Source organism: Lynx canadensis, chromosome F1 (genome assembly GCF_007474595.2).
Source record: "Lynx canadensis isolate LIC74 chromosome F1, mLynCan4.pri.v2, whole genome shotgun sequence".
NCBI lineage: Eukaryota > Metazoa > Chordata > Mammalia > Carnivora > Felidae > Lynx > Lynx canadensis.
Genome location: NC_044319.2, coordinates 12,524,813 through 12,547,436, shown reverse-complemented (window position 1 = coordinate 12,547,436; position 22,624 = coordinate 12,524,813). Strand labels below are relative to the sequence as shown.

The following is a 22,624-nucleotide window of genomic DNA, read 5'->3' as shown; positions in this document are numbered from 1 at the left end:
ACCCTTGCGGTTTTTTCCTGCTGCTTTGCTCTGATTTACATTTGAAGCCAGAAAAGTAGACTTCCCCTGAGTCTTTTTGCTTGGAACGTCACCTTTTATACTTTCAACAAAAACTTGGGTTTCAGCTGTACTAGGGCTTATGCCTATGACTGAGACTCTAACCATGAATGCTCCATTAAAGGGCTCAGAATTTAACAGAGAAAATAGCAAGGAGACTTGATTAGAATGCCACATGATTAGAGCTGTGATATGTTAAGCAGAGAGTGTGAGGGTAGCACGGAGTGAGGGCAACTAACCCAGCACCTAGGGGCTGAGGGAAGCTCTCCTAGACTCAGCAACGTCTAAGCAGTCTGTGCCAGATGAAAAAGAATGAGAGATGTTCTGTACTAAGGAGGTAATATCTATAAATGCTGTGAGCTACGAATCATACCAACTTTAGGGAACGCAAGTAGTTAAGTACAGGTGCAGGCGATGTGGAAAATCTGAGGCTGCGGAGGGAAGGCAGGGCTAGATCACAAAAGGCTTTATATGTCATTCTAAGGAGGTGAGGATTCATGCTATCAGTGACGGGGAGTCACTGAAAGCTTACACATGACACGGTCGGGTTTATATTTCAGAAAGACTGGCATCAGTGCGGAGAATGGATTTCGCTCTCTAGCTACTCCCCTGAAACTGGCCCCTACGCCCGCCTCCTCTACCTAATCTTCCTGTGGCTCTGAACAGCTCAGCTCCACACCCCTTTTCCCGTCAGTATTCCCAAACAAAACTAATGATCAGAATCACTTTAAGAGCTTATAAAAATACAGATGATCTGAGCCCACTTTTTCGAACTGGATCCTCATGGGAACGGAGCCTGTCAATCTCTGTTTTATAAAATCTTCCCATGTGATTCTGAGGCAGTTGGACTAGGGACAGAATTAGGGGACTAACAGAGACTGCTACTTGCACCACAACACAGATATGTCAATGAACATCAACAGTGAGTTTGGCTTGTTGCGTTAGATTAAAGATGGCTGGCACTCTAAATATCTTCCTTCTACATGATCTACACCTCTACTCCCAGGACTAGGAAAATCAATCCCTTACTTAAACCCTCCAGAACATTCTCTTGTTGTTTAAATAACATGTCCAAACCTTAACACAACCCATTAGGCAGCGTAGTCTGGCTCCAATGATCTCTCCTCTCCAGCCACCCTTCCCTTTACCTTGTACTTGTTATTTGCGGGGGGGGGGGGGGGGGGGAGGGGGGGTTGGATATTGATGCAATTTACACCCCAACTTCTACTTTGTCAATTAAATTAAGGGTATTTATGGAGTTGAGAAATTGTGTAAATCAGTGAAGATCTGAAAACTGTCTGAAAAAGGGGTGCCTGGGAGGCTCAGTCGGTTGAGCATCTGACTTCGGCTCAGGTCCTGATCTCGTGGTTGGTGAGTTCGAGCCCCGTGTCAGGCTCTGTGCTGACAGCTCAGAGCCTGGAGCCTGCTTCGGATTCTGTGTCTCCCTCTCTTTCTTCCCCTCCCTGACTCATGCTCTGTGTCTCTCTCCCTCTCTCCCTCTCTCAAAAATAAATACACATTAAGAAAAACTGTCTGAAAAGACTTGGAAAGTGACTTGACGTAGGAAGAGAAAGGGACTGCTGGTCAATCTTCAAGACTCATCTGAGTTAAAGAGCAAATTTCCACATCCACATTATTTCCATATTATTTCCATGTTATTTCCTCCCACGCTCAAGAACCCAGGGGCAGAGAATATTGATAACTTGTCAACTACCATTTGAGTATTGGCAAAGCAGAAAGCCAAGAGATAAGAGAATTAAGGGTGCTGGTGTAAAAGAAACAGAAAGTTTCTGGAACGGGCCTAAAAAGATGATTTGGCTAATTTGTCCCAAGGCACAGAGGATTAAAACGTGAATGCCCGTGTTTAGCCATATGCGGTCTGGTTGGCAATGGTTCACCATTTGATTTATTTCTGGTCTTAGGCTTGTTCTCCAGTGGCTCTCACTGACATTCTGTCATGTTACCCTAGAGCATGGTGAGTAACAACAGTTAGAAGGTTCCAGAAGCAAAGTAAATCACTTCCCAGGACATAAATGAAACCACCAAGGTAATCCTATAATGAGGCAGCAAATGCTTCATAATGATTGTTTTCCTCCTAAGTTAGAACTCTGACTTACAAACATGATTTTTACGGTTACAGCATATCCATGCGGTAGACCTTCTTTAATTAAACTGATGTGTTGCATTTCGCACAAGACTCCGTCTGTCTCAAAACACAATATATGTCAATATACAAATATATGCCTCAACATGAAGATATTGGAGTGCTTCGAAGATAGGAGCAGTGACATTTAAACATTCTGATAATAAAAATGAAATGCTGTGCTTGAATGGTGTTAGATTATTTTTAATTAAACCAATGCCTTAAATTAATCCCATTAGTTCAGTTTTCAGGTTTATCATTTCCCTTCTCTTCCCAACGTACATTCACAACAATGAAAGCAACGGGGCCAGACGCGATGAGGCAAGCGGTGTCGGAGGCCAGTGGCTAAAATTAGATTATCAATGACATTTACTTATCTGTTCACAGCTGAAATTTCAACGGTACATTTTCTCCTGAAACGAGACGCTTCCTCATCATTGAAATGCAGGCTTCTGTTATCAAATTACACCCATATTACATCACTGGGTGGTGAAACTGACCCCAAATAGAAAGCGAAACCATATATACTTTTTCTGTGAAGAGAAAAGCTAAAGACAAGATTAAGCAATGGGTTTGTTTTCATAAGATTATTTTGACCCGTGCCTTTCGTAATTAGGGTGAGCTTTTACTTCTAAGAGAAATAGTCGTCCTGGAGAGGAAGGGAATAGAATGCATCTAACATGAGGGCAGAGCAAGGCGGGCCTAGACTTTACCCCATCCATCCCGGAATACTCCATAATGCAAATCTTCAGGGACCAGGGCAGTTTAGAATTTGTGAACACTGCTCCCTTTTCTGGTTTTGTGTACAATGTACATTTTGGGTGTATACGGCAGTCTCTTAAAACAGTTTTCCTGATGTTTCACTCCATTTATCTGCCGGGAAATCCACCGAGTGTGTGCACGTACTTATAAAATTAGTGGAAACTTGTACATACTACATTGAGCATTTCCAGACATGCATTGGATCCCTTCTCTCCATCCCGCCACCCCCCCCCCCCCCGCCACCGTGAATTATGAGGAGCGTACTTCTGTCCCAAAGCACCCCTGTGCAGTGCTGGTCAGGACTGTCCATCACTGTGCAGTGCGAACATCCACACCGGGATGCACTGTTCTGGAAAGCCATCCTGCTTCTTCTGGCCCAGCACCACCAGCCCGCTCTTCCTAATGAGGCTCCGGAGGATGTCCATGTCCCGAGTCACACTGCTGTCCGAGAGATCGAAGATACAGCCCTCCCGAGCCACGTTGTCCTTCAGTATGATGACACCGTTTTCCTTCAGGCCAGCTCGGCACCGGGAAAGAAATACAAGAAGGTCTTTGTCGGTCAGGTACCCTACAGGTGAGGCCAAGTAGATGGGGAAACAGGATGGAATGGTGGGGGGTGGGGAGGGAGGGGAGTAGGAAGGTAGGAAAGATCACAAGGCTAAGAATCAGGAGACCATTGGTTCACTCATTCATGAATTATTTAATAGCCTGAATTGTTCTGGTTGTGGGAGGCTTCGATAGGAGGATAGGTATCCTCTCTGAGGAGGCTCAGTGTCCCATCTATAAACTAGATATTATGCCACCTGTTCTATCTACCTCATAGGCACGAAATAAACTATTGGCTTTCCCATGAATCCCCGCCATCGTCCCCAGACAACCCAACTTTGTCATTACTGTTCTGTGTCCCCTAGACACACACACTGAGACCAATATCTAACTCACTGCTGTCTCACTTCCTGGGAATTTAAATCTAAGGAAGTCCGGTTTTGCCCCTACATGGGGATAAACTCTTTTTGACCCCACTTTTTCAAGTTTTTCAAGTATTTGGTTTTCTTTGCAGGGTTAGGTTGGTCCAAAGGCACTCCATCTCCAAGGACGGGAATTTTCAGGCTCGTGACAGAGGATGTCAGGGGAGACGGTGGGAGGACCAGAGCTGCGGGGGGAGTTTCCATGATGCCTAAGGCTGCCTAACTACCCTCAGCACAACTACGACTACATCTCCCCGAACGTCCTTGCTCCCTCTCCGCAAATCCTCACATTAGCCCCAAGTATTATCTTCTCTCTCTCTCTCGGAAGGGGACAAAGGCAGATGCCATGCCATGCAGGACTGACCAGAGACCCACTGAATCCAGATGACATCATATCTCCCCAGTGGGGGTGTAAATTCCTGCAGGTTGTAGCAGTGGTAGCTTTCTACCTTGTCCCCGTTGACCTGCAGGTAGTTCTGGGCTTCGACGAGGAATGATTCCATCATGTCCACCAGTTCCACGCTTTTGAAAACCGGCAACAAGACATGCTTGCTGACCCTTCCTATTCCAGAGCCACAATCCAAGGCACAGTCTGTCCCAGCTCTCCCGGGGCCCTGCAGAAAGGTACCTTGTGGGATGCTTCAAGTACAGACACGTACCCCGAGTCTAGGATACTCCGCTTCCCTCTTTGAACCAACTTTATTTAGGTCAATTTTCATATGATAAAATGTACTATTTTAAGTGTACCATTCAATGCATCCAGGCACGTACCGACTACCACAAACAAGTTCTAGAACATCCAATTGCCTCTTTCAAGAAATAGCCAACACTGCTAGTGTTTACTTTCTTTGTTTTATCCAAATAGAGGTCTTGAAAAGAATTACAAAGTAAGATTTTAGAAAATAATGTTTTAGGTCTAAAAACTCAGTAATTCCTCTAAGAAATGGGTCACGGAAAGCCCTATAAAGTAGAATGTTATTAACTGTAAATTTGGGTCAAGCCCACAGCTAAATGGACGTGCATGGTAGCTTATTGCTTTGTGAAAGAGAGAAAGAAAGAAAGAAGAAAGAAGAAAGAAAGAAAGAAAGAAAGAAAGAAAGAAAGAAAGAAAGAAAAGGGGAAAGGACGGGGAGGAGAGGGTAGAGAGGAAAGGAGGGGAGGAAAAGGGAGGGAAGAGAAGGGGAGGGAAGGGAAGGGAAGGGAAGGGAAGGGAAGGGAGAGAGGAGAGGTGAGGTGAAATGAAGCAAAGCCGGAAAACCTTACAGACAGAATTTTACTTCAAACCCACCCCGATGGCACACAGCACATTCACATGGATAGAAGGTGTTTGTGGCAAAGTCTCCTTATCTCTTTTAATGCTAGAAATTGTTTCCCGTCTTTGTAAGAGAAACTGTATGATGTACTGTGCACAAAACCCCCTAAAATTGTTTTTATAAAGTAGGTCTCGGGGACCCTGGGTAGCTCAGTCAGTTGAGCGTCCAACTTTTTATCTTGGCTCAGGTCATGATCTCATGGTTCATGAGATGGAGCCCCGCGTGGGGTTCTCTGCTGACGGTGCAGAGCCTGCTTGGGATTCTCTCTCTCCCTTTCTCTCTAACCAACCCCCTCTTTCTCAAGATATAAAAATAAAAAATCAACTTTAAAAAGTAATAAAAATAAAGTAGGTCTGTACACTAAATTAACCGGAGGTGAAGGATGGATAGATGGTGGAGGAGGAAAGCAGCCAATGAAAACTTTCTCAAACTTGCTTCTGTAAAGTAGTATATTCATATGCACATATGCATATATATATATGGCCAGCTGCACATATGCATATATATATATATATATATATATATATATATCCAGCTGAAACGCTGAGATATATATTATTCGGTCTCTCTATATTATCTGGTCTAAATTATTTGTCCATAATTGGGATGACTGCTAAATAGATTTTATGCTAGAAATTATAATAATAAGATCTTGCCAATCAAGATCTTAAGGAGAAAGCCTACTCTTGTTTTCTCAGGAACTAAGGATTTAAGAAAAGATTTGAGCAGAAGGAAACATCAGAAATGCTGCTTTCTAGTCCACTCAAAGGGCCTTCTGTACAGCAATAAAGGCACAGTGGAGAACAAAAAGTGAAGACGTTTTGGCTTCTTTTCAAATGGAATCATAACAAGCATGATTTATCATGTGCTTATATATAGAAGCTTTTTGCATCTGTAACAACTAACATCAAAACAACTCCACAAGATAATGATTACCCCCCAGTTTGAAGCGGAGGAATCTTGGGTTTCCACAGCTAATGGCAGACCTAGAACTTGAACAGGGAACTGTGTGAATCCAAAGGCAGTTCTACCTTAGAGCAGTCCCCTCAAGCGCCAACTCCGATTCCCTTGATAGTATCTGTCCGATGCTACGTTGAAAAATATTCTAAGGCTTCACCGAGACTGAGCAGGAAAGAGCTCTGTGATTGACTAGTGATGTCTCCCTTGAGTATGGGAAGGGGGACGTGGTGGTACCCATACCATGTATTTGCCATTTCCACTTACACGATGCCACCTCCCTCATTCAGATATTATAACGTAAACTCATTCAGAGAAAGAGGAGACCTAGGCTAAAGGCTTATGCTGTGAGCGCCATAAAGAAAACATCCCTTAAGTAAATCCACAACATAAACACGATGGGTGGGATAAGTATAGGAACGTTATTGTAAGCTGTCGAAATGATCTTAGTAGAAATGTGTATACTCAGAGATTACTACAAATTTTTCTTACCATTTCTTGGCCTTAAAGTCTCTACAGATCATGTTGCTCACATTATTGTAGCAAGTGGCCTTAGAATTAGAACCATAGAGCCCAAAGAGGGCTCAGAGACCTATGCCAGAGATGTCAGATTACAATAGCTGACCTCCTTTTTCTCATTGAACAAATAAACCTGAAGCTGCTCTTGTTAAAGTGAGGCAGAGCCTCACCCGCTCACCCTTCCTGTCATTCTCCCAGTAGGACCTTGAAGGATCTCAGCAAAACCCTAGAGTGCTTAAAGCACTCATGTCTAATTTCCCTACTTTTTTATACCAAGAAACTGAGGCTCAGAGAGGTGAAATGTTTGAAATAGAATTCTCTTGAAAATTCTCTCTCTGATTTATATTTTTCACCAACGGAGACATGCGATATTTGACTATAATTACTTTCGAAACAATGGTCATTTACAAATACAGAAAGGTACCTTTCACCCAAATTGTGTGTACTGCTCGCCTCTCACCACTGTGGCTTAGTTGTATTTATTATATTTCACTGCATACGGCTGCCACTGCCTCCCATATTCTTTCTCTCTCTCATTCACATGCAGCTCTTATGGGGAGGGGTATTTAAAGCCCATTCTCGGGGCGCCTGGGTGGCTCAGTCGGTTAAGCGTCCGACTTCGGCTCAGGTCATGATCTCACGGTCCGTGAGTTCGAGCCCCGTGTCGGGCTCTGTGCTGACAGCTCAGAGCCTGGAACCTGCTTCAGATTCTGTGTCTCCCTCTCTCTCTGCCCCTAACCCACTCGCATTCTGTCTCTGTCTCAGAAATAAACAGACATTAAAAAAAAAATGTAAAGACCGTTCTCAGGGACATCTCCTGCCTCCTGGACACCAAGGCTGCCTGTATTGAAATCTGATGTCCTTCCATGAATGTGACTGGACCTATATACAAGGTGTGATTTCAAAACAAGATGTTTTGTTAATTTCATTCTCATTTATGGTATTGTCTTCATACTTATGGATTCATATAAAATAGTAAAATACTCTTGGGAATTTGGTTTTAGTTTTGATTCTGCCTATATGTTTTGTTTTCAAGGACATCATTGTAAGTTCATTCCTGTGGGATTTAAAACTCAAAAGGAAGTGCTGAATGCCACTGTATAGAAACCGTGAAATATAACAAGTGAGACCCAGAGTTTTTAATCATCCAATCTCTGAGAAATGTCAATAGATAAATACCGTCAAATACTGATTACTTTTTACAAATTGCCACTTTCCCCCACTAGAAAGCTAAAATGAGGACCGTTATCAGCTGTGCCATTGACATCACCTTGGCATCATTTGTTTATTTGCTAAAGTAAACATAAACGCAGCAAGTTCAAACAACTTTTCTCGCTGTCCCGTGTCACTAAGTGTTGAAAGGAAAGCAAAACTTTAAATTAAACAATCTGCCTTTTCCCAGTTGACATAAGGATAAATCATGTCAGATACTCATATTCCATAACTCCTTGTATCTTGACCTGGATACTAATTTAGCAGATTATTGAGGTCAAAGTACAAAAATATCATTTCTTTAAAAAGACTGTTTATACTCAGTTAGAGGTCACGGTTTCACAATGAGCCTTGTCTCCTAAGAAGGACTCCTTATATTTGTTTGAAAAGAGCAGGCTCCTCTTTTCCAACACAAATATGCAAGCACAAGGCTGTTTCCTTTCCCAGGTCCATGGGCGTTGTATGGGCTCTGTCTGACCAGCATCCCTGTGGTCAGCTTGGCACTCCACATGGAGTGACAAGACAGCTGGATTACTAACTAAGCTTCTGAAATGCACTGGGATCAAAGTCAGCCTCACCACAAGGCAGGCAGAAGGGAGAGCTTTCGGCCAGGCCGGAGGAGAATTGAGGTCTGTGGTACACACACACACACACACACACACACGCACACACCAAGGATTTTTCTGCTTCATGAGACAAATGGAGAAAATATGTCACGGTTAAGAGTAGAGAGTCTGGTGTCAGACAGGCCTGGCTGGACTTCAGTCCCTGCTCTGTCTCTTACCGGCTGCATAACCTTGACGACTTAGTTAACGTCTCCAAACCTCGGTTTCTACCAATGTAAAAAATACGGATGATAATAGTACTTACCTTCTAGAATTCTTTTGAAAAGTAATCAAGACGATACTTCTAAAGTGCTTAGCAGAGGGACTATTGCAGGAAAAGCACTCCGTGAAATCAGTCAGTGATACTGATTTAGAAATACTCCGGGTTATCCTGACCTACAAACATTCATGGACGTCATCTCCAGCTTCATGGTCCTTCGTGGCCACAGCTGATGTTCAGACACATCGGCCCCCGATGGATGCTCCCTCCTGATTTAACTTCTCTGCTCAGACACTTGGTGCTCCATGGAGGTTGGATGTGAAGTGAACTTCACCTTAACACTCGGGATATTCTTGATAGTGCACTTGAAAACCTAACTCAGATATTTATAATATTGATAATGCTTCCCTTATCAGGATACAATGGGCTCCAAATTTCAAACAGATGACTTCCAAATGAATTGGAACGAAACCTTGTTGCCAGTTAGGACTTTGTCTTCAGTAGGACCAACAACAGCTTTGTGGTATCGGCAGCTTTATTAAATCTATTCTAGCAACTAAATGAAGTTCCTGAAACTCTAATGAATGCATTTTATGAAAGCCTGTTATTACTTTTTTTAATTTTTTAATGTTTATTTTTTTTTTTGAGAGAGAGACAGAGACAGAGACAGAGCATGAGCAGGGGAGGGGCAGAGAGAGAGGGAGACACAGAATCGGAAACGGTCTCCAGGCTCCGAGCCATCAGCACAGAGCCCCATGCGGGGCTTGAACTCACGGACCGTGAGATCATGACCTGAGCCGAAGTCAGACGCTTAACTGACTGAGCCACCCAGGCACCCCAAAGCCTGTTATTATTAGTAGTAGCAATAAATTAGATTTATTGGGTAATAATTATGCACAACAAAGCAAGCACATTTCTTTGCACATTGGCTCATTGGATCTTCGTATTATCCTCTGAGGTAGGTTCGATGGTTAATGCCCTAGTCACAGGTGAGAAAACTGAAGCTTACAGCATTTAAGGAACCATTCCAAGGTTGCTTGTACATTAAATAGGAGAACCTAATGACTATAGAGCTGAAGATTATTGTCCCTACCCTCTACTGTCTTGTCTCCATCTGACAGGGAAGTGAGGAAGCAGTTTCACCCAACCCCGGGGCTACAAAGAGATCACATTCTTTCAAGGCGAAGCCTGAACTACGTATTAAATAATATAAAGAGATTCTACTGTACTTCTCGTTTTCAAGCCAAACATAGGCATGCACTTCCTTACTATATTACATTTGTATTGCAGGAAATCAGTAAATCGCCCCAAGATCCCAAATGGCATGATCTCTCATCAGTCACCTGGGTGTGAACGGTTTCATCTGGAAGACTATAAAAGAGATGTCTTCTTAATCCCCCAATCGTAGTATTAGCGCTGCTAGTTCCCTTTCCCCTGAAGCATGAGAGATTAGCTGAGCCTATAGGATGGTGAAAGGCCAAGGGGGATAAGCCAGTGGTTTGATGCGACCCATCCCTTCTGAACATTTTAAAAGAGGCTTTCAGGCTCAACCCTTGGCTGAGCCATATGGCTTTAATACGACTTAAATGACCACACAGAAGCATGTGAGCTCAATGTTTGTGAGGACCTTGCTTCCTCATCAAGCTGCAGTTGCATAACTCACCCCAACAAACTTCCGAAGGAAGTCCCGAGAAGCCTGGATATCTGGGATGGACAGTTCAATGAAATTTCCCATCATACCCTCTTCTGTAGCTGGTACTTCTTGATAGAAAAGTTTAGCTCTGGCATAGAACTGCATCTCCCCATTGATGATTTGACTTGTTAAAGCATACAATTTCACTGCAAATGAAATATTAATATTTATCAATATGTATATGACAGAACAAGTTCAATCTTATCACACATGGAATTGTTTCTCAGAAGCCTGCCCATTTGTCATGTGGAGGAAAGGGCACAGTCAGAAGATCTGGGTCTGAGTTCTGGCCCAGTGACTTACTCGATATGTAGCCTTGAGAAAACTTCTTAACCCCTCTGATCTTTGGGTAGCTCATGCATAGTGGCATTTTCATGACTTAATGACCCTATAGTTTAATGAAACTGTAGCTTATTACTGTATATATTTTTTTAAGTTTGGCAGTATTTGTTATCGTAGAATAAAGAATGTCACAAGGACGCCTGGGTGGCTCAGTGGGTTAAGCATCCAAGTCTTGGTTTTTGGCTCAGGTCATGATCTCAGGTCATGGTTCATGGGCTCAAGCCCCACTATGGGCTCCTTGCTGAGTGTGGAGACTGCTTGGGATTCTCACTCTCCCTCTCTCTCTGCCCCTCCTGTGCTCTCTCTCTCAAAATAAATTAACTTAAAAAAAAACACAGCATGTCACAAGTTTCACAGTGAGTTTTATCTTTGAGCTCCAAGTGTTTTATGAGGATTTGACTGTTAATCTTTACTTCTAATCACAAAGTACATTTGGGGTAGCTATTTTTTCACCTCTTTTTTAAGCAACTCACACTGAAATATCTCTTTGTACCAACATTACAGAAAATGTGCTTAAGCTCTATCTTCTGAAAATAAAATAATTAAAAAATGTTATATTTATTGAGCAACTCTTCCGTAGCAGGCAGTGTGCTAGGCACATTCTCATATACTATGTCACTTCATTATTTTAGACACCGCATGAGGTATTATTTTAACACATTTATTTTTTGAAAAACATATGTTCCAACTTCTGAGAGGAAAATTTGCATGCATTTAAGTGATCTTTGTAGATGAAAATACACCTCTTCAGGTATAAAATAGTATGTTATACCTCTTCAGGTATAAAATATAAAAGGGTTGCCATATTAGAGGACATTCAGGAGGAAATGGTAAAGAGTGAATGAAAGGAAGGAATTTCTCGTTCAAGAATGTAAACTGAATGCATTTGTCTTTCCTCCTTCCCCATATTCCCCCCAAATTGTTTTAATAACCTCAACACATAACTGAAGAAAATGAGAGGGGGGGCCACCGATGGATTCATGACTTCAACAAATGTCTGGAAGACAAAAAAGCAGATGGAACAAGGCTAAAAAATTTGCAGCCTCAGATAGTTGCAAAAGGAAACAAGAGTTAATAAAAAAAACCAGTGAAAGGACAAATGCACCCTCCCAAAAGCAACTGATAGCACAACTGTAATCCTGGGCAGGGAAGTATCTTCTCTTTAAAAAAAAAATTTGTTTTAATTAATCGCCTATGGAGACCTAAACCAGTTAGTATAGGATCCTGGAATACCACTTATTTTGTCATAGAGAGGACTCTAAGCATCACATCTGCTCACACAGGTGAGACTTTAGTAAGATCTACTAAAGACATATATACCAGAAGAAACATTCTCCATTACCTAGAATCATTGACCCTGTTCTTTATTCCTAACTGTGGATGAACAATTATTTCCAAACACATGGGGGTAAAGTGGCAGTCTGAAAGAAAAAATAGAGATAAACAATCAGAAATGACCCCAAAGGAAATAGAACTAATTCAAGAAATGGATGAGAATTTGAACCAAAACTAAACAGAAAATTCACATATCCTTGGAGAGAGATGAGAACTGGTGCATCCATAAATCAATGATAAGATGCCAAGAAAGCGATAATTCAATGAATAATAAAGACTTCTTAGAAATTAAAGTTTTGATTACCAAAAACTTTGGAATACAACTTTGAGTAAATTTGTCAGGACAGAAACAAAAAGACAGATGTGGAAAACAGAGGTAAAAAGATTAGAGCTATAAAGACTTAATTCAGGAGGCTCAAACATCAAACAAATTAGGATTTTTAAGAACAGAGAAACAGAAGGAAGAAAATTATCAAAGAAATAATAGAAGAAAATTTCCCAGAGCTAAAAGTGATTGTAGGATCGAACAAGTTCTGAGCAGCATGGATATAAAAAATAATAATGAAATAAATGCCACATTTACACAAATCCTTAGGAAATTTCAAAATGCAAAGAAGAAGAATTAGAAGATTCTAAAGTTATTTAGAGGGGAAAAGGTGGTTGACCCTCAAGGGTTGCCAGATTTAGCAAATAAAAATATGAGACACACAATTAGCTTTTAATTTTAGTTAAACAAACAATTTCATAGTATAAATATACTTGAAATATTGCATATCACATGAGACATACTTACACTAAAGATTATTTTTTGATTATTTTAAATTCAAATTTATTTGGAGTTTTATATTTTATCTGGTAACTCTATACTCAAAGGACTAGAGTCAGGCTTATAACACAAGTCTCATTAGAAACACTAGAAAACAGGGGCACCTGTCTGGCTCAGTCAGTAGATCATGTGGCTCTTGATCTCACGATTGTGAGTTCAAGTCCTATGTTGGGTGAAGAGATTACTTACAAATAAAATCTTTAAAAACAAAGAATCAATGCCATCAATATTCTTAGGGAAAAGTATTTTGAAGCTAAAACTTAATACCCCATCAAACTGTGGAAGAATATTTACCTACCATGGATTCATTCTTCAGAAGTTTGTTGAAGCAATATTCCAGCCCAATGAGCGTTCAAATCAAGAGAAGATACGTGTTAAAAGACAATGAAAGTAATCCAAGAATCCAAAGAAAACAATTCCCAAATGACAGATACTTATCAGATCTAGAAAGTTTTTATTGCAACAGAAACTATAGGCCTCAGAAACATAAGTTCATCCAGAAGTAGAATGAATTGGATTCTGGGCAATAGACAGAGTAGATAAGAAGCAAGGAGACATTAGCGATATTCTAAAGAAGACATATTTTTAATCTCAACCATCACCAATAAAAGATAGGTGGCAACTCCAAGCAAAATACACAACAGTACAAAATGTTCTGATCAGGATGTAAAGCAAACCAAAATAGACATAATTGCCAGTGAAAAGAAAAGAAACAATAAGAGAGAAAAGAGAGTCTATTTAACCTTCACTAGAAATCATTTTTTCTTCAGGTAACACCAAGATTGTGAAATTGGACTAATGTACTATTTGTCTCTGGATTAAATAACAATGACATAGTCCCAAATTGTGATTTTAGAAGTTAAAAATCCAACAAACACCACTTATATTAAAATATTCCATCATAATACATTCCATCTATGGAGTTACATCAGTATTTTCCAACTCAAAGACTTTGGAGCCACTGTTTGGATCTTTTAATGGTCATGAACTTACTGAAAGGGATATAAGAATCAGTTCCGATCTACATCATTTCTAGAGACTAACAATATTATATACTATATCTCCCATATATACTATTATACATTGATTGTTTTTAAAGTATCTTCTAAAAGTATTAAATATATAGATGCTTTTTGCCATCTTGTACACATATTAGCAACTGACTGGGGAAATACAACATTAAAAGGAGAGTCTTCATGTTGAGAACATTGGGAACCACTCACCTACACCAATCTCCCTTCTCTAGCACTTGGTAAAGTGTTGTGTACACAGCAGGTGGCTCAATAAATTCAACAGGGATGACAAAAATCAAGCATAACTGTCCCCATAGCATGACTGCTTCAAATTCTTCAGTATGTCTCAGAAAACCAGGCTAGGAAATCACAGTTCATAGTCTTCCCCGAGCTCCATGCTCCCCGGGATCACAAGCGAGCCACAGCCCAGGAGTTTCCTTGATCCAACCAAAGCAGCAAAGCAGCCACACTCATCATCACCTTAAGTCAACTAGTTGGTGAAGTCCATTAAAAACCTTAATCTGGAAATGAGAATGGTCCATTATGCCAGCAACATTTAGACCACAAGTGAATGCCAAGCCCAGCAGGGGTCAGTCTCAATAGGTAGGTTTTTATGGTTATGGGCTTGAGTTCTCATTTTCACCTAATTGACAGGAGCATTTCACTAAAACGATATATGAGGTGTCATGGCCAGCCCCAGGTTCTCCCCTCCTGATAGCTCCTGCAGTGGTGCAAGTTGACTCAGATAAGGTAATCAGTCATCAGCCTGTGCCTTTTTACTACAGAAACACATCTTGTAGCTCATTCTTGTAGGACTGCAAGACCTCTGTGAAACTTGGGGTAATCTAAGACGGAGTTCTTGATATAGTTCTATTCGTTCTTGATATGATATGGTGCTTATTTCTTGACCTACATTATGGGCTGACCTCCCAAGAACTTTGCAATAGTTTACTTGTTACAAAAAAGAAAGTAGAATACTAGTTGATTTGCCCTAAAGAATCTAGATCCTGTGAACTCTCTGAGGAAAATGTTGTAAATAGCTAAGTGCTTACGTCTGCTGAATATCTTCTTGTCTTTTCATTTCCTTTTTATTCCTTTTTGTTTTTCTAAATGGTTGGTTATAGTTAGTTTAGACTTTATTCCAGACGTTAGAACTGTTTGTCAACTGAAAATTTATCTGAGAGGATGGGTAGGCTAAGTTTAGACGTTTAGTTTGAAATGATTTGAGATAGGATATTGGATCATGCTAACCTTTATTTATAAGAGAAGAAGAAAGAAAGAAAGAAGAAAGAAAGAAAGAAAGAAAGAAAGAAAGAAAGAAAGAAGAAAAATTAAAAAGAAAAGCCCAATTAGGACATGCCCTTATTAAGGATAAGACCTTCCATAAAAGAAATTTGCAGATGAGCCCTTCCCAATTTAGCTATTAAATAATTAATGATAAAAATGAAAGGAAGGAAGGGAGGGAGGGAGGGAGAAAGATCTAGGTACCATAGAATATTATTCAGCCAAAAAAAAATGAAGGAAATCCTGCCATTTAAAACAACATGGATACATGGATAGACCCTGAGGGTATCATGCTAAGTGAAATACATCACCGCAGAAAAACAAATACCATATGATCTCACTTGTACGTGAAATCTTAAAAAAACTGAACTCATATCTATTTTTTTCACCAGGAGGGCTGGGGAGTAGAACTTTATCAGTATTTCTGGTGGAATCCAAAGGTCTGGTGTGCCAGAATGCTAGAGTTATCATTATCAAGTCTCAGAATTGCCCTGAGGGGCCCTGTAGGTTTGATTTGCTCCCTGAATGCCTTAGCCATCTAGTGTTTCTTGTCTCTAAAATAATGCACTGCCTACCTAAAAAAGTTTTAGCGGGATGTTTCCTTTTCAGCTGAAGACGAGTTCGGTGTTTCCTAATTCTTTTCAGGCTTTAACACCAATGAGGTAACAAAAGGGAGGGCGGGAGGGACAACACACTTTTCCCACCACACATCACATCCCCTACTCACTTGGCTGACGTCTTCCCAACTCTCTATTTCTACTTGAGCGTCCTACCTCACCTACTATCGAATTTTAGAAGGCTGGAAGTCAGGCCAAGTTAGTGGGGACAGATTTCGGGTGAGAATATCATTGGAAGGGTCAGAAGCTGATTCAGCAAGTCGCCATGCCTCGTCTGCACCTGTGCGGCATCGTGTGGGGGTCTCTGTCACTCTGTTTCCACTTTCCATGAAAACTGCCAGTGTGGGTCTCCCTACACTGAATTCCTCAGGAGAAGGTGATATCTTACTTGTCTGTGCCACCCCAAGACTTACCGTTATGCTTAACCCATAGCAGGCGTCCTTTGACTATTCGCTGACTAAATGAATATTGTCTTGCGTTTTGTTCTTCGAGTAACATACAGGTTCAACAAAATGGAGAGTGGCTATAGGGAAAAACTGACCTAAGTGATACAAGTTACAGTTTTCATAGAGTTTGTAAGATATCTATCCTCCTAATTAGGCATACCCATGTAATAAGAAAATAGTAACTATCATTGATCGCACATGGATGTACGCCCTACCTATGCTAAGCATTTATATTAACTGAATAGGTGAGAGATGGTATTATCCATGGAAGAACACGAGGCAGCAAGAACACGAGCCCAAGATCGAGTAGCTAGTGAGGACACAACTGGAATTTAAACCCAGGTCTATTTTTTTTTTTAATGTTTTATTTATTTTTGAGAGAGAGGGATAGAGAGAGAGAGCAAGTGAAGGAGGGGCAGAGAGAAAGGGAGACAGGATCCGAAGCAGGCTCTAGGCTCTGAAGTGTCAGCCCAGAGCCCGATGCGGGGCTCAAACTCACGAACCACGAGATCATGACCTGAGCCCAAGTCGGATGCTTAACCACCTAAGCCACCCAGGCGTCCCTAAACCTAGGTCTATTTAAATCCCAAACCCAGATCTCATCCGTCTCATGCTGTGTATCTGAAAGTCTGCTAAATAAAAAGGGGAGTTATCTGGTTCTCCATTTCTTTAAAGAGAAAAATAATCTCGCAGCTTTGCGAAGGGAACAGTAAATATTTGAACAAAGCATCACTGTTCAGGGAGTTGTACAGCAACACCGGCCACAGGGGTGAAATCAATTTGAAAAATGCCACTGGGTTATACGCTGAGTTTTATTTGGCAGTCCCACGTGTCTTACAGGAAGTGTTTTTATTAACTCTGGCTTTTAATTGTGATGGCAAAAAGGTGACCATTGTTATCAATTTCCTCTTCAGAGACTTACTCTTCTAGAAAGAGTCAAGTAAAGGGTGGGTACTAAGAACTTGTGGGAACAGTACACCAGGCATTGTACTAAACACTTTCTTACCATCTCTTCACATTTTCTCTTTTACTCCTCACCATGATAACTCAAAACTGGGATTATGTGCATCATTTTGCAGATGAGTGATGAGTGATGCAGAATGATTTAGTAACTTAATATCACACAGAAACAAAGGGTCATGGCCAGGTCCCGCCCCACCCCGATTCTGCTGAACTCTGTGGAACCATTGTTCTAAAGGTGAAGTTAGACTAAGACTTTAACGAAGTCCAGGAGTGCTAGACTCTTGCTCAGTATATAACTAATAAATATTCATTGACTTCTGTGTACTTGGAAATACACGGTGGATAGTGCTGGAAGAATTACTGACTGGTTAACTTACGGGAACGTCTCCATCAGGCCTTGCATGAGCCCCTTTGAGCCCTCGTATATGAACTGGAGATGTATATAATTGTTCTCCTGTTTATTTCCTATCTGTGCACAAACAGCCACCTTTGGAAATTTTCATTGGGAGGCAGCAGGATTTTGAGGTTCAAAAAAGGCAGATTTGGAGTCAGACCGCCCGGGTCGAACCCCGCTCCACCACCCAAAGCCACGTGACCCGCGGCAGGTTACTTAACTCCTTCCTGAAGAGGGGTTGTATTCAGTGGCATAGCTGAGCCTTCACTGGAGATTTTTAGGATGCACGCTCTTGCTTCTCCACGAATTTCTGAAGCTAGCCGAGGATATTTGAGCAAAGGTCCCCATGACTGAATGTCCCTGCAGAGCGTGCTGTAAGGGACTGGCTACCCAATGCAGGCAGTTAGCAGGAGGGAGGAAGGAAAGAAGGAATCAAAGAGTCTGGTTAGCCACATCCTTCCCATAATTACCCTAAACAACAAACTCTCTGTGTATACCCTGCAGTAGCCATTCCTTAACCTTTTTTTTTAAGGGCTTTATTTTCATTTCTGTGAAGTTTTGAAATCATCAAAAGGCGGGGGAAGCCAATTCTAAAACACCTGAGTGGAGGTGGGGAGGGAGAACTACTGGCTTCGTTTTGGGTTCAGACTAAAAAGCGTTAACACCCGCGGCTGCTTGGGAAGTCCCATAGAGTGAGCTGAGCTTAACATCTTTGGTGACGCCTATTCTAAGGAAGACCTACATGGTGACATTAAAAGAGGCCTGGTTCTGAGAAAGGAAAAGGAAAAACAAAAACAAAAAAAAAAAAAAAAAAAAGAGTCCTTATTGATCCTTGACTGTTTTCACATATGTAACTGCATTTAATCCTTCCGATTGCCCTGTGGTTTTGAGGAAAATGATGTTCAGAGACTTCAGGAATTTACATTAACTTTGGTGACTTTTCTATCAGCAGCAGTGCCAGAAGTCGCACTCAAGACTTTAGCGATGTGCAACTGATTATTACTAAGGGATCATTTAATCTGTTGCGAGCAGGTATTGATCGAGTTCTTTCTATGGGCCAAGAACCATGGCAAATGCTAACTATATAGATAAAGAAGAGGAAAAGTAAATGAGTCTCTATTGTCATGGGAGCTAGAGCCCCTGATGAGGCCAGGCAGATAGAGCAGAGAATAGACCCTGTCCCCAACCCTAAGCAGAAAATTTACACTGTTTCCTGTTTTACTTTGGGCTTACATGGAAGACTTTGTCAAAATGTTTGTCTTTTATTAATAATTTTTAAGAGATTGGAAATCATTGATAAACTATCAGCACATTCACAGAAGAGAAAAATAGGTAAAATCAGAATGACTCTATTGGGTGAAAAAAGGGATTTAGGCAAAATATAAATTATAGCCTACTTGTCCCAGTCAATTTTCATCTGATTTTCAGATGATACGGAAAAGATGCCTTTCCGATTCACCTTCAGCTACTTTCAGGGGTGTGTTCCTTTTCCTCTCTAGTAATTTGGTTAAATTTTTTTTAATGTTTATTTATTTTTGAGAGACAGAGCACGAGCAGGGCAGGGGCAGAGAGAGAGAGGGAGACACAGAATCCGAAGCAGGCTCCAGGCTCCGAGCTGTCAGCACAGAGCCCGACGCGGGGCTCAACCCACGGACCGTGAGATCATGACCTGAGCCGAAGTCGGACACTCAACTGACTGAGCCACCCAGGCGCCCCTCTAGTAATTATTTTTAAAATCTGGCAGCCATCTGCCCCTTAGTGAGTATCCTAGTAATTGTAATTGATATCTTTCTCCTGATATCTTTCTCTTGATAGCTAAGGCCACCAGGCTACCGTTATCGAGATGGGGTGCACGCAAGATACTCAAGAATTAGTTCTGGAAAAACAATGCTCTGCTGGTGTGTGGAGCAACCAGAACATCCTCACCTTCCAAATGGACTGCTCTAGTGTTCTCCAGTTGGATACAAATGAGATGCATGACACATCCTACAAGAATTACTTGTGGGCGGTGTGATCTACCAGAAAGAACCCTGGTCTTGGGTTCTTGCTTTGATATCTAGATGAGATCTGTCTAGATTAGATCTCATCATCTCTGATTTTCTTTTCCCTGCCTGAAGAAACAAGATGGGGGTGGGGGCGGGAGGGGGAGCGGAGGTGCACAGGTGGGAGGAAAAAAATAATGCTACTTTCCTTTCTATCCCATAATATGGCTGTGAGGATCAAATAAAATTACAAATACGGAAAAATTTTAAGAAACATTGTCTAAGTATGAGATGAATGTATTTGTATGTCGAGAATTAAATATCCCTTCAGGAATGGATTTATGAAAAGAAAATTTCGTGGTCTGCTGGTATCTAGTTTCTTGAACGCAATACAAAGAATTATTAGTTCCTACGACGTCTGGAAAGCCTGGCTACATCAAGGGCACAATGAGGCTTTGAGACAGCCTTAAGAAAACAGACTGGGGCTGATACATACTGTTTCTGCTTTCATTGGGGGAAAATATAAATCAAAGGGGGACACTTCACTCTTTAATCGCCAGTTATTTCCTCTTCAGTGCTGTTAAGAGTTCCTTGAAGTAACCACTTTCACAGAGGCTGAGAAAAGTAGTGGAGACAAACCCGATAAGCTTTTTATTGCCCATTGTCTAATTCCCTGAAAGCTAGAGGAAATAACGAAAATGGAGACAGACCACTGCCCCCAGTTTTTTCCTTAAAATTCAAAGACCAAAGTAAAATTTGCTCCTTTTCGGCTCTCTATTATTGTGACTCAGGGAAGCCAGAAAGGATTGTGTGTGGAGTGTGGGCTCATACACACATACACACACACACACACACACACACACACGCACACACCTTGCTCTATTATGGTTTAGTTTTTTTTGTTTTTTTTGGGGGGGACCCTTAGTTGATATACTACTGCATTAATACTCTCACCTTTGTGTTACCTAACCTGCCCCCCGTCTCGATTTTTGCAGATATTAAAAATGTCCTCTAAAACACAGGAATTGAATTTCTGTGAGCAAACCAACACCCTGGGAAGCAAATCACAGTGGCTGAGGGTGCGTGGAAATCCCAAAGTGGAGGCCTGACCTGCCAGGCAGCACCCGGGCCTTTGCGCCCTGCAAGAAAGAATGCCATTGAAACATTTAAGCCCACTGACATTAGTCATGGGTTCTTTTTATCTGAAAAGAGTCCTTGTTCTAATTCCTCTTGCGCGACCTCGCCACGGTCCCCCCTTTCTGGTCCCTTCTCTAGTAGCTCTGACTCACTTACCCAGGGGAATTTTTTCCAGCAGGTAGAGATAGCTCTGAAAGAAGTCATTGCGAATGGCTCTGTGAAGGATGAAGGACATGCTATGTCGACAGAGTTCGTCGTCGGTCTTCTGCCAGCGGGATCGAAAGGCAAAATGGGCTCCCAGGTGGGCCATGGTGAAGGGGGATGAAAATTATTCCTACAGAGGCAGGAAGCTTGCCTGGCCGTTTCTTTGAATTAGCTTTCCCTTCCTACACGAACTTGAGACTGTCATTTTAAACCGGCCCCTGTCCATCCATATCAGGAGAGGCTGTCATGGGGCGTGGGGGAGGGGCAGCAGACACAGGAGGTCAAGCTCCTGGCGCATGTCTCCGTCTGATTGCTTGGGCGACACCGCTCCAAGCCAGCAGGTGCTAAGTAAAGATGAAAACAGGCTGAGTGGGATCCCGCTTCATCCAGGAAAAAGCAGCGTCCGTCTGTAACTTCAAACAGGGACGAGCACAACCCACTAACACCCTGACTAGTTGCTCTAAATTGATTCCTAAATTGGAATTAGCCTAATTTCCATTTCAAAGCGCTGGGAACATTTTGCAGGAGATCCTGTTTCCTGATTTCCATCACTCCCCCTGGAACACAGAATCCTCAAGTTACAAGGACCCTTCAAAGTCATCCTCGCCACCCAGGCTCCTCTCATCAGTGCAAGTTTGCCCAAATCATTTCGTAGAGGCGGATATGGGTTTCCCACTTTTAAGGGTTCTCCAAGAGACGCAGTTATATGAAAACCTGTTTTGATGTTCACTACCCATCTCTGCCAGCAAATCGTTCTTCTAGATTGCTCTAAACAACACCTCATCAGGTTAGCCTGTTTCTTCCTCTCTGTCTATCGTGGGGATGGTTTTCCTCATAAGTATTCACTTAGTGTCTGTACCTCTGATAGGCCCTTTACCCTTCCCACATACTTTGTACCCTGGAGGCTGACCTGGATTGAGATCAGCGGACTCTCCTTGCCTTCTGGATTCTAGTTGGGTCCAGCCAATGGGTGGTGCCAGCAGGAGACTGGAGGAGAATAAGTCGATGTATTTATTCCCCTGGCACCTTCCCTGTGGAGATGCCATAGGCTGACTTCTTCCTTTGGTGGAAAGTCATAGCTCCTGGCTGGCATCTTCTCATGCAGATATCCTGTCCTACTTCTCATAACTGCTCCCTCCTTTACTGCCTCAGCCCTCTGGGTAGTGACGTGCCATCCTGTCACAAGCGCGGGAGTAATGCACTATTCCTTGCAATTTTGCTATGCTTACCGACACCTTTTTAAATAGTCCCTTTATTTTTTTTAATTTTTTAATTAAAAATTTTTGTTAATGTCTATCTATTTTTGAGAGAGAAAGGGAGAGAGAGAGAGAACGCAAGCGGGCGAGGGGCAGAGAGAGAGGGAGACACAGAATCCAAAGCAGCCTCCAGGCTCCGAGCTGTCAGTGCAGAACCTGGAACCGGGCTCAAACCCAAGAATGAGAGATCGTGACCTGAGCCAAAGTCAGATGCTTAACCAACTGAGCCACGCTGGTGCCCCCTTTTTAATTATTTTAATGTTTATTATTTATTTTTTAGAGAGAGAGAGAGAGGACACAAGTGGGGGAGGGGCAGAGAGCGAGGGGGACAGAGGATGTGAAGCAGGTTCTGTGCTGACAGCAGAGCCTGATGTGG

General features: G+C 41.9%; 1 protein-coding gene across 1 annotated transcript; it reads right to left on the bottom strand.

The window, feature by feature from the left end:
• Positions 1-3,258: 3,258 nt before the first annotated feature.
• On the bottom strand, positions 3,259-21,098 carry METTL11B (methyltransferase like 11B). The gene is made up of 4 exons (XM_030302029.1): positions 20,945-21,098; positions 10,420-10,595; positions 4,295-4,544; positions 3,259-3,530 (listed from the first exon to the last, which is right to left on the bottom strand). The coding sequence occupies exons 1-4, from the start codon at positions 21,096-21,098 to the stop codon at positions 3,259-3,261; spliced, it is 852 nt and encodes a 283-aa protein (XP_030157889.1).
• Between the last annotated feature and the right edge of the window lie 1,526 nt (positions 21,099-22,624).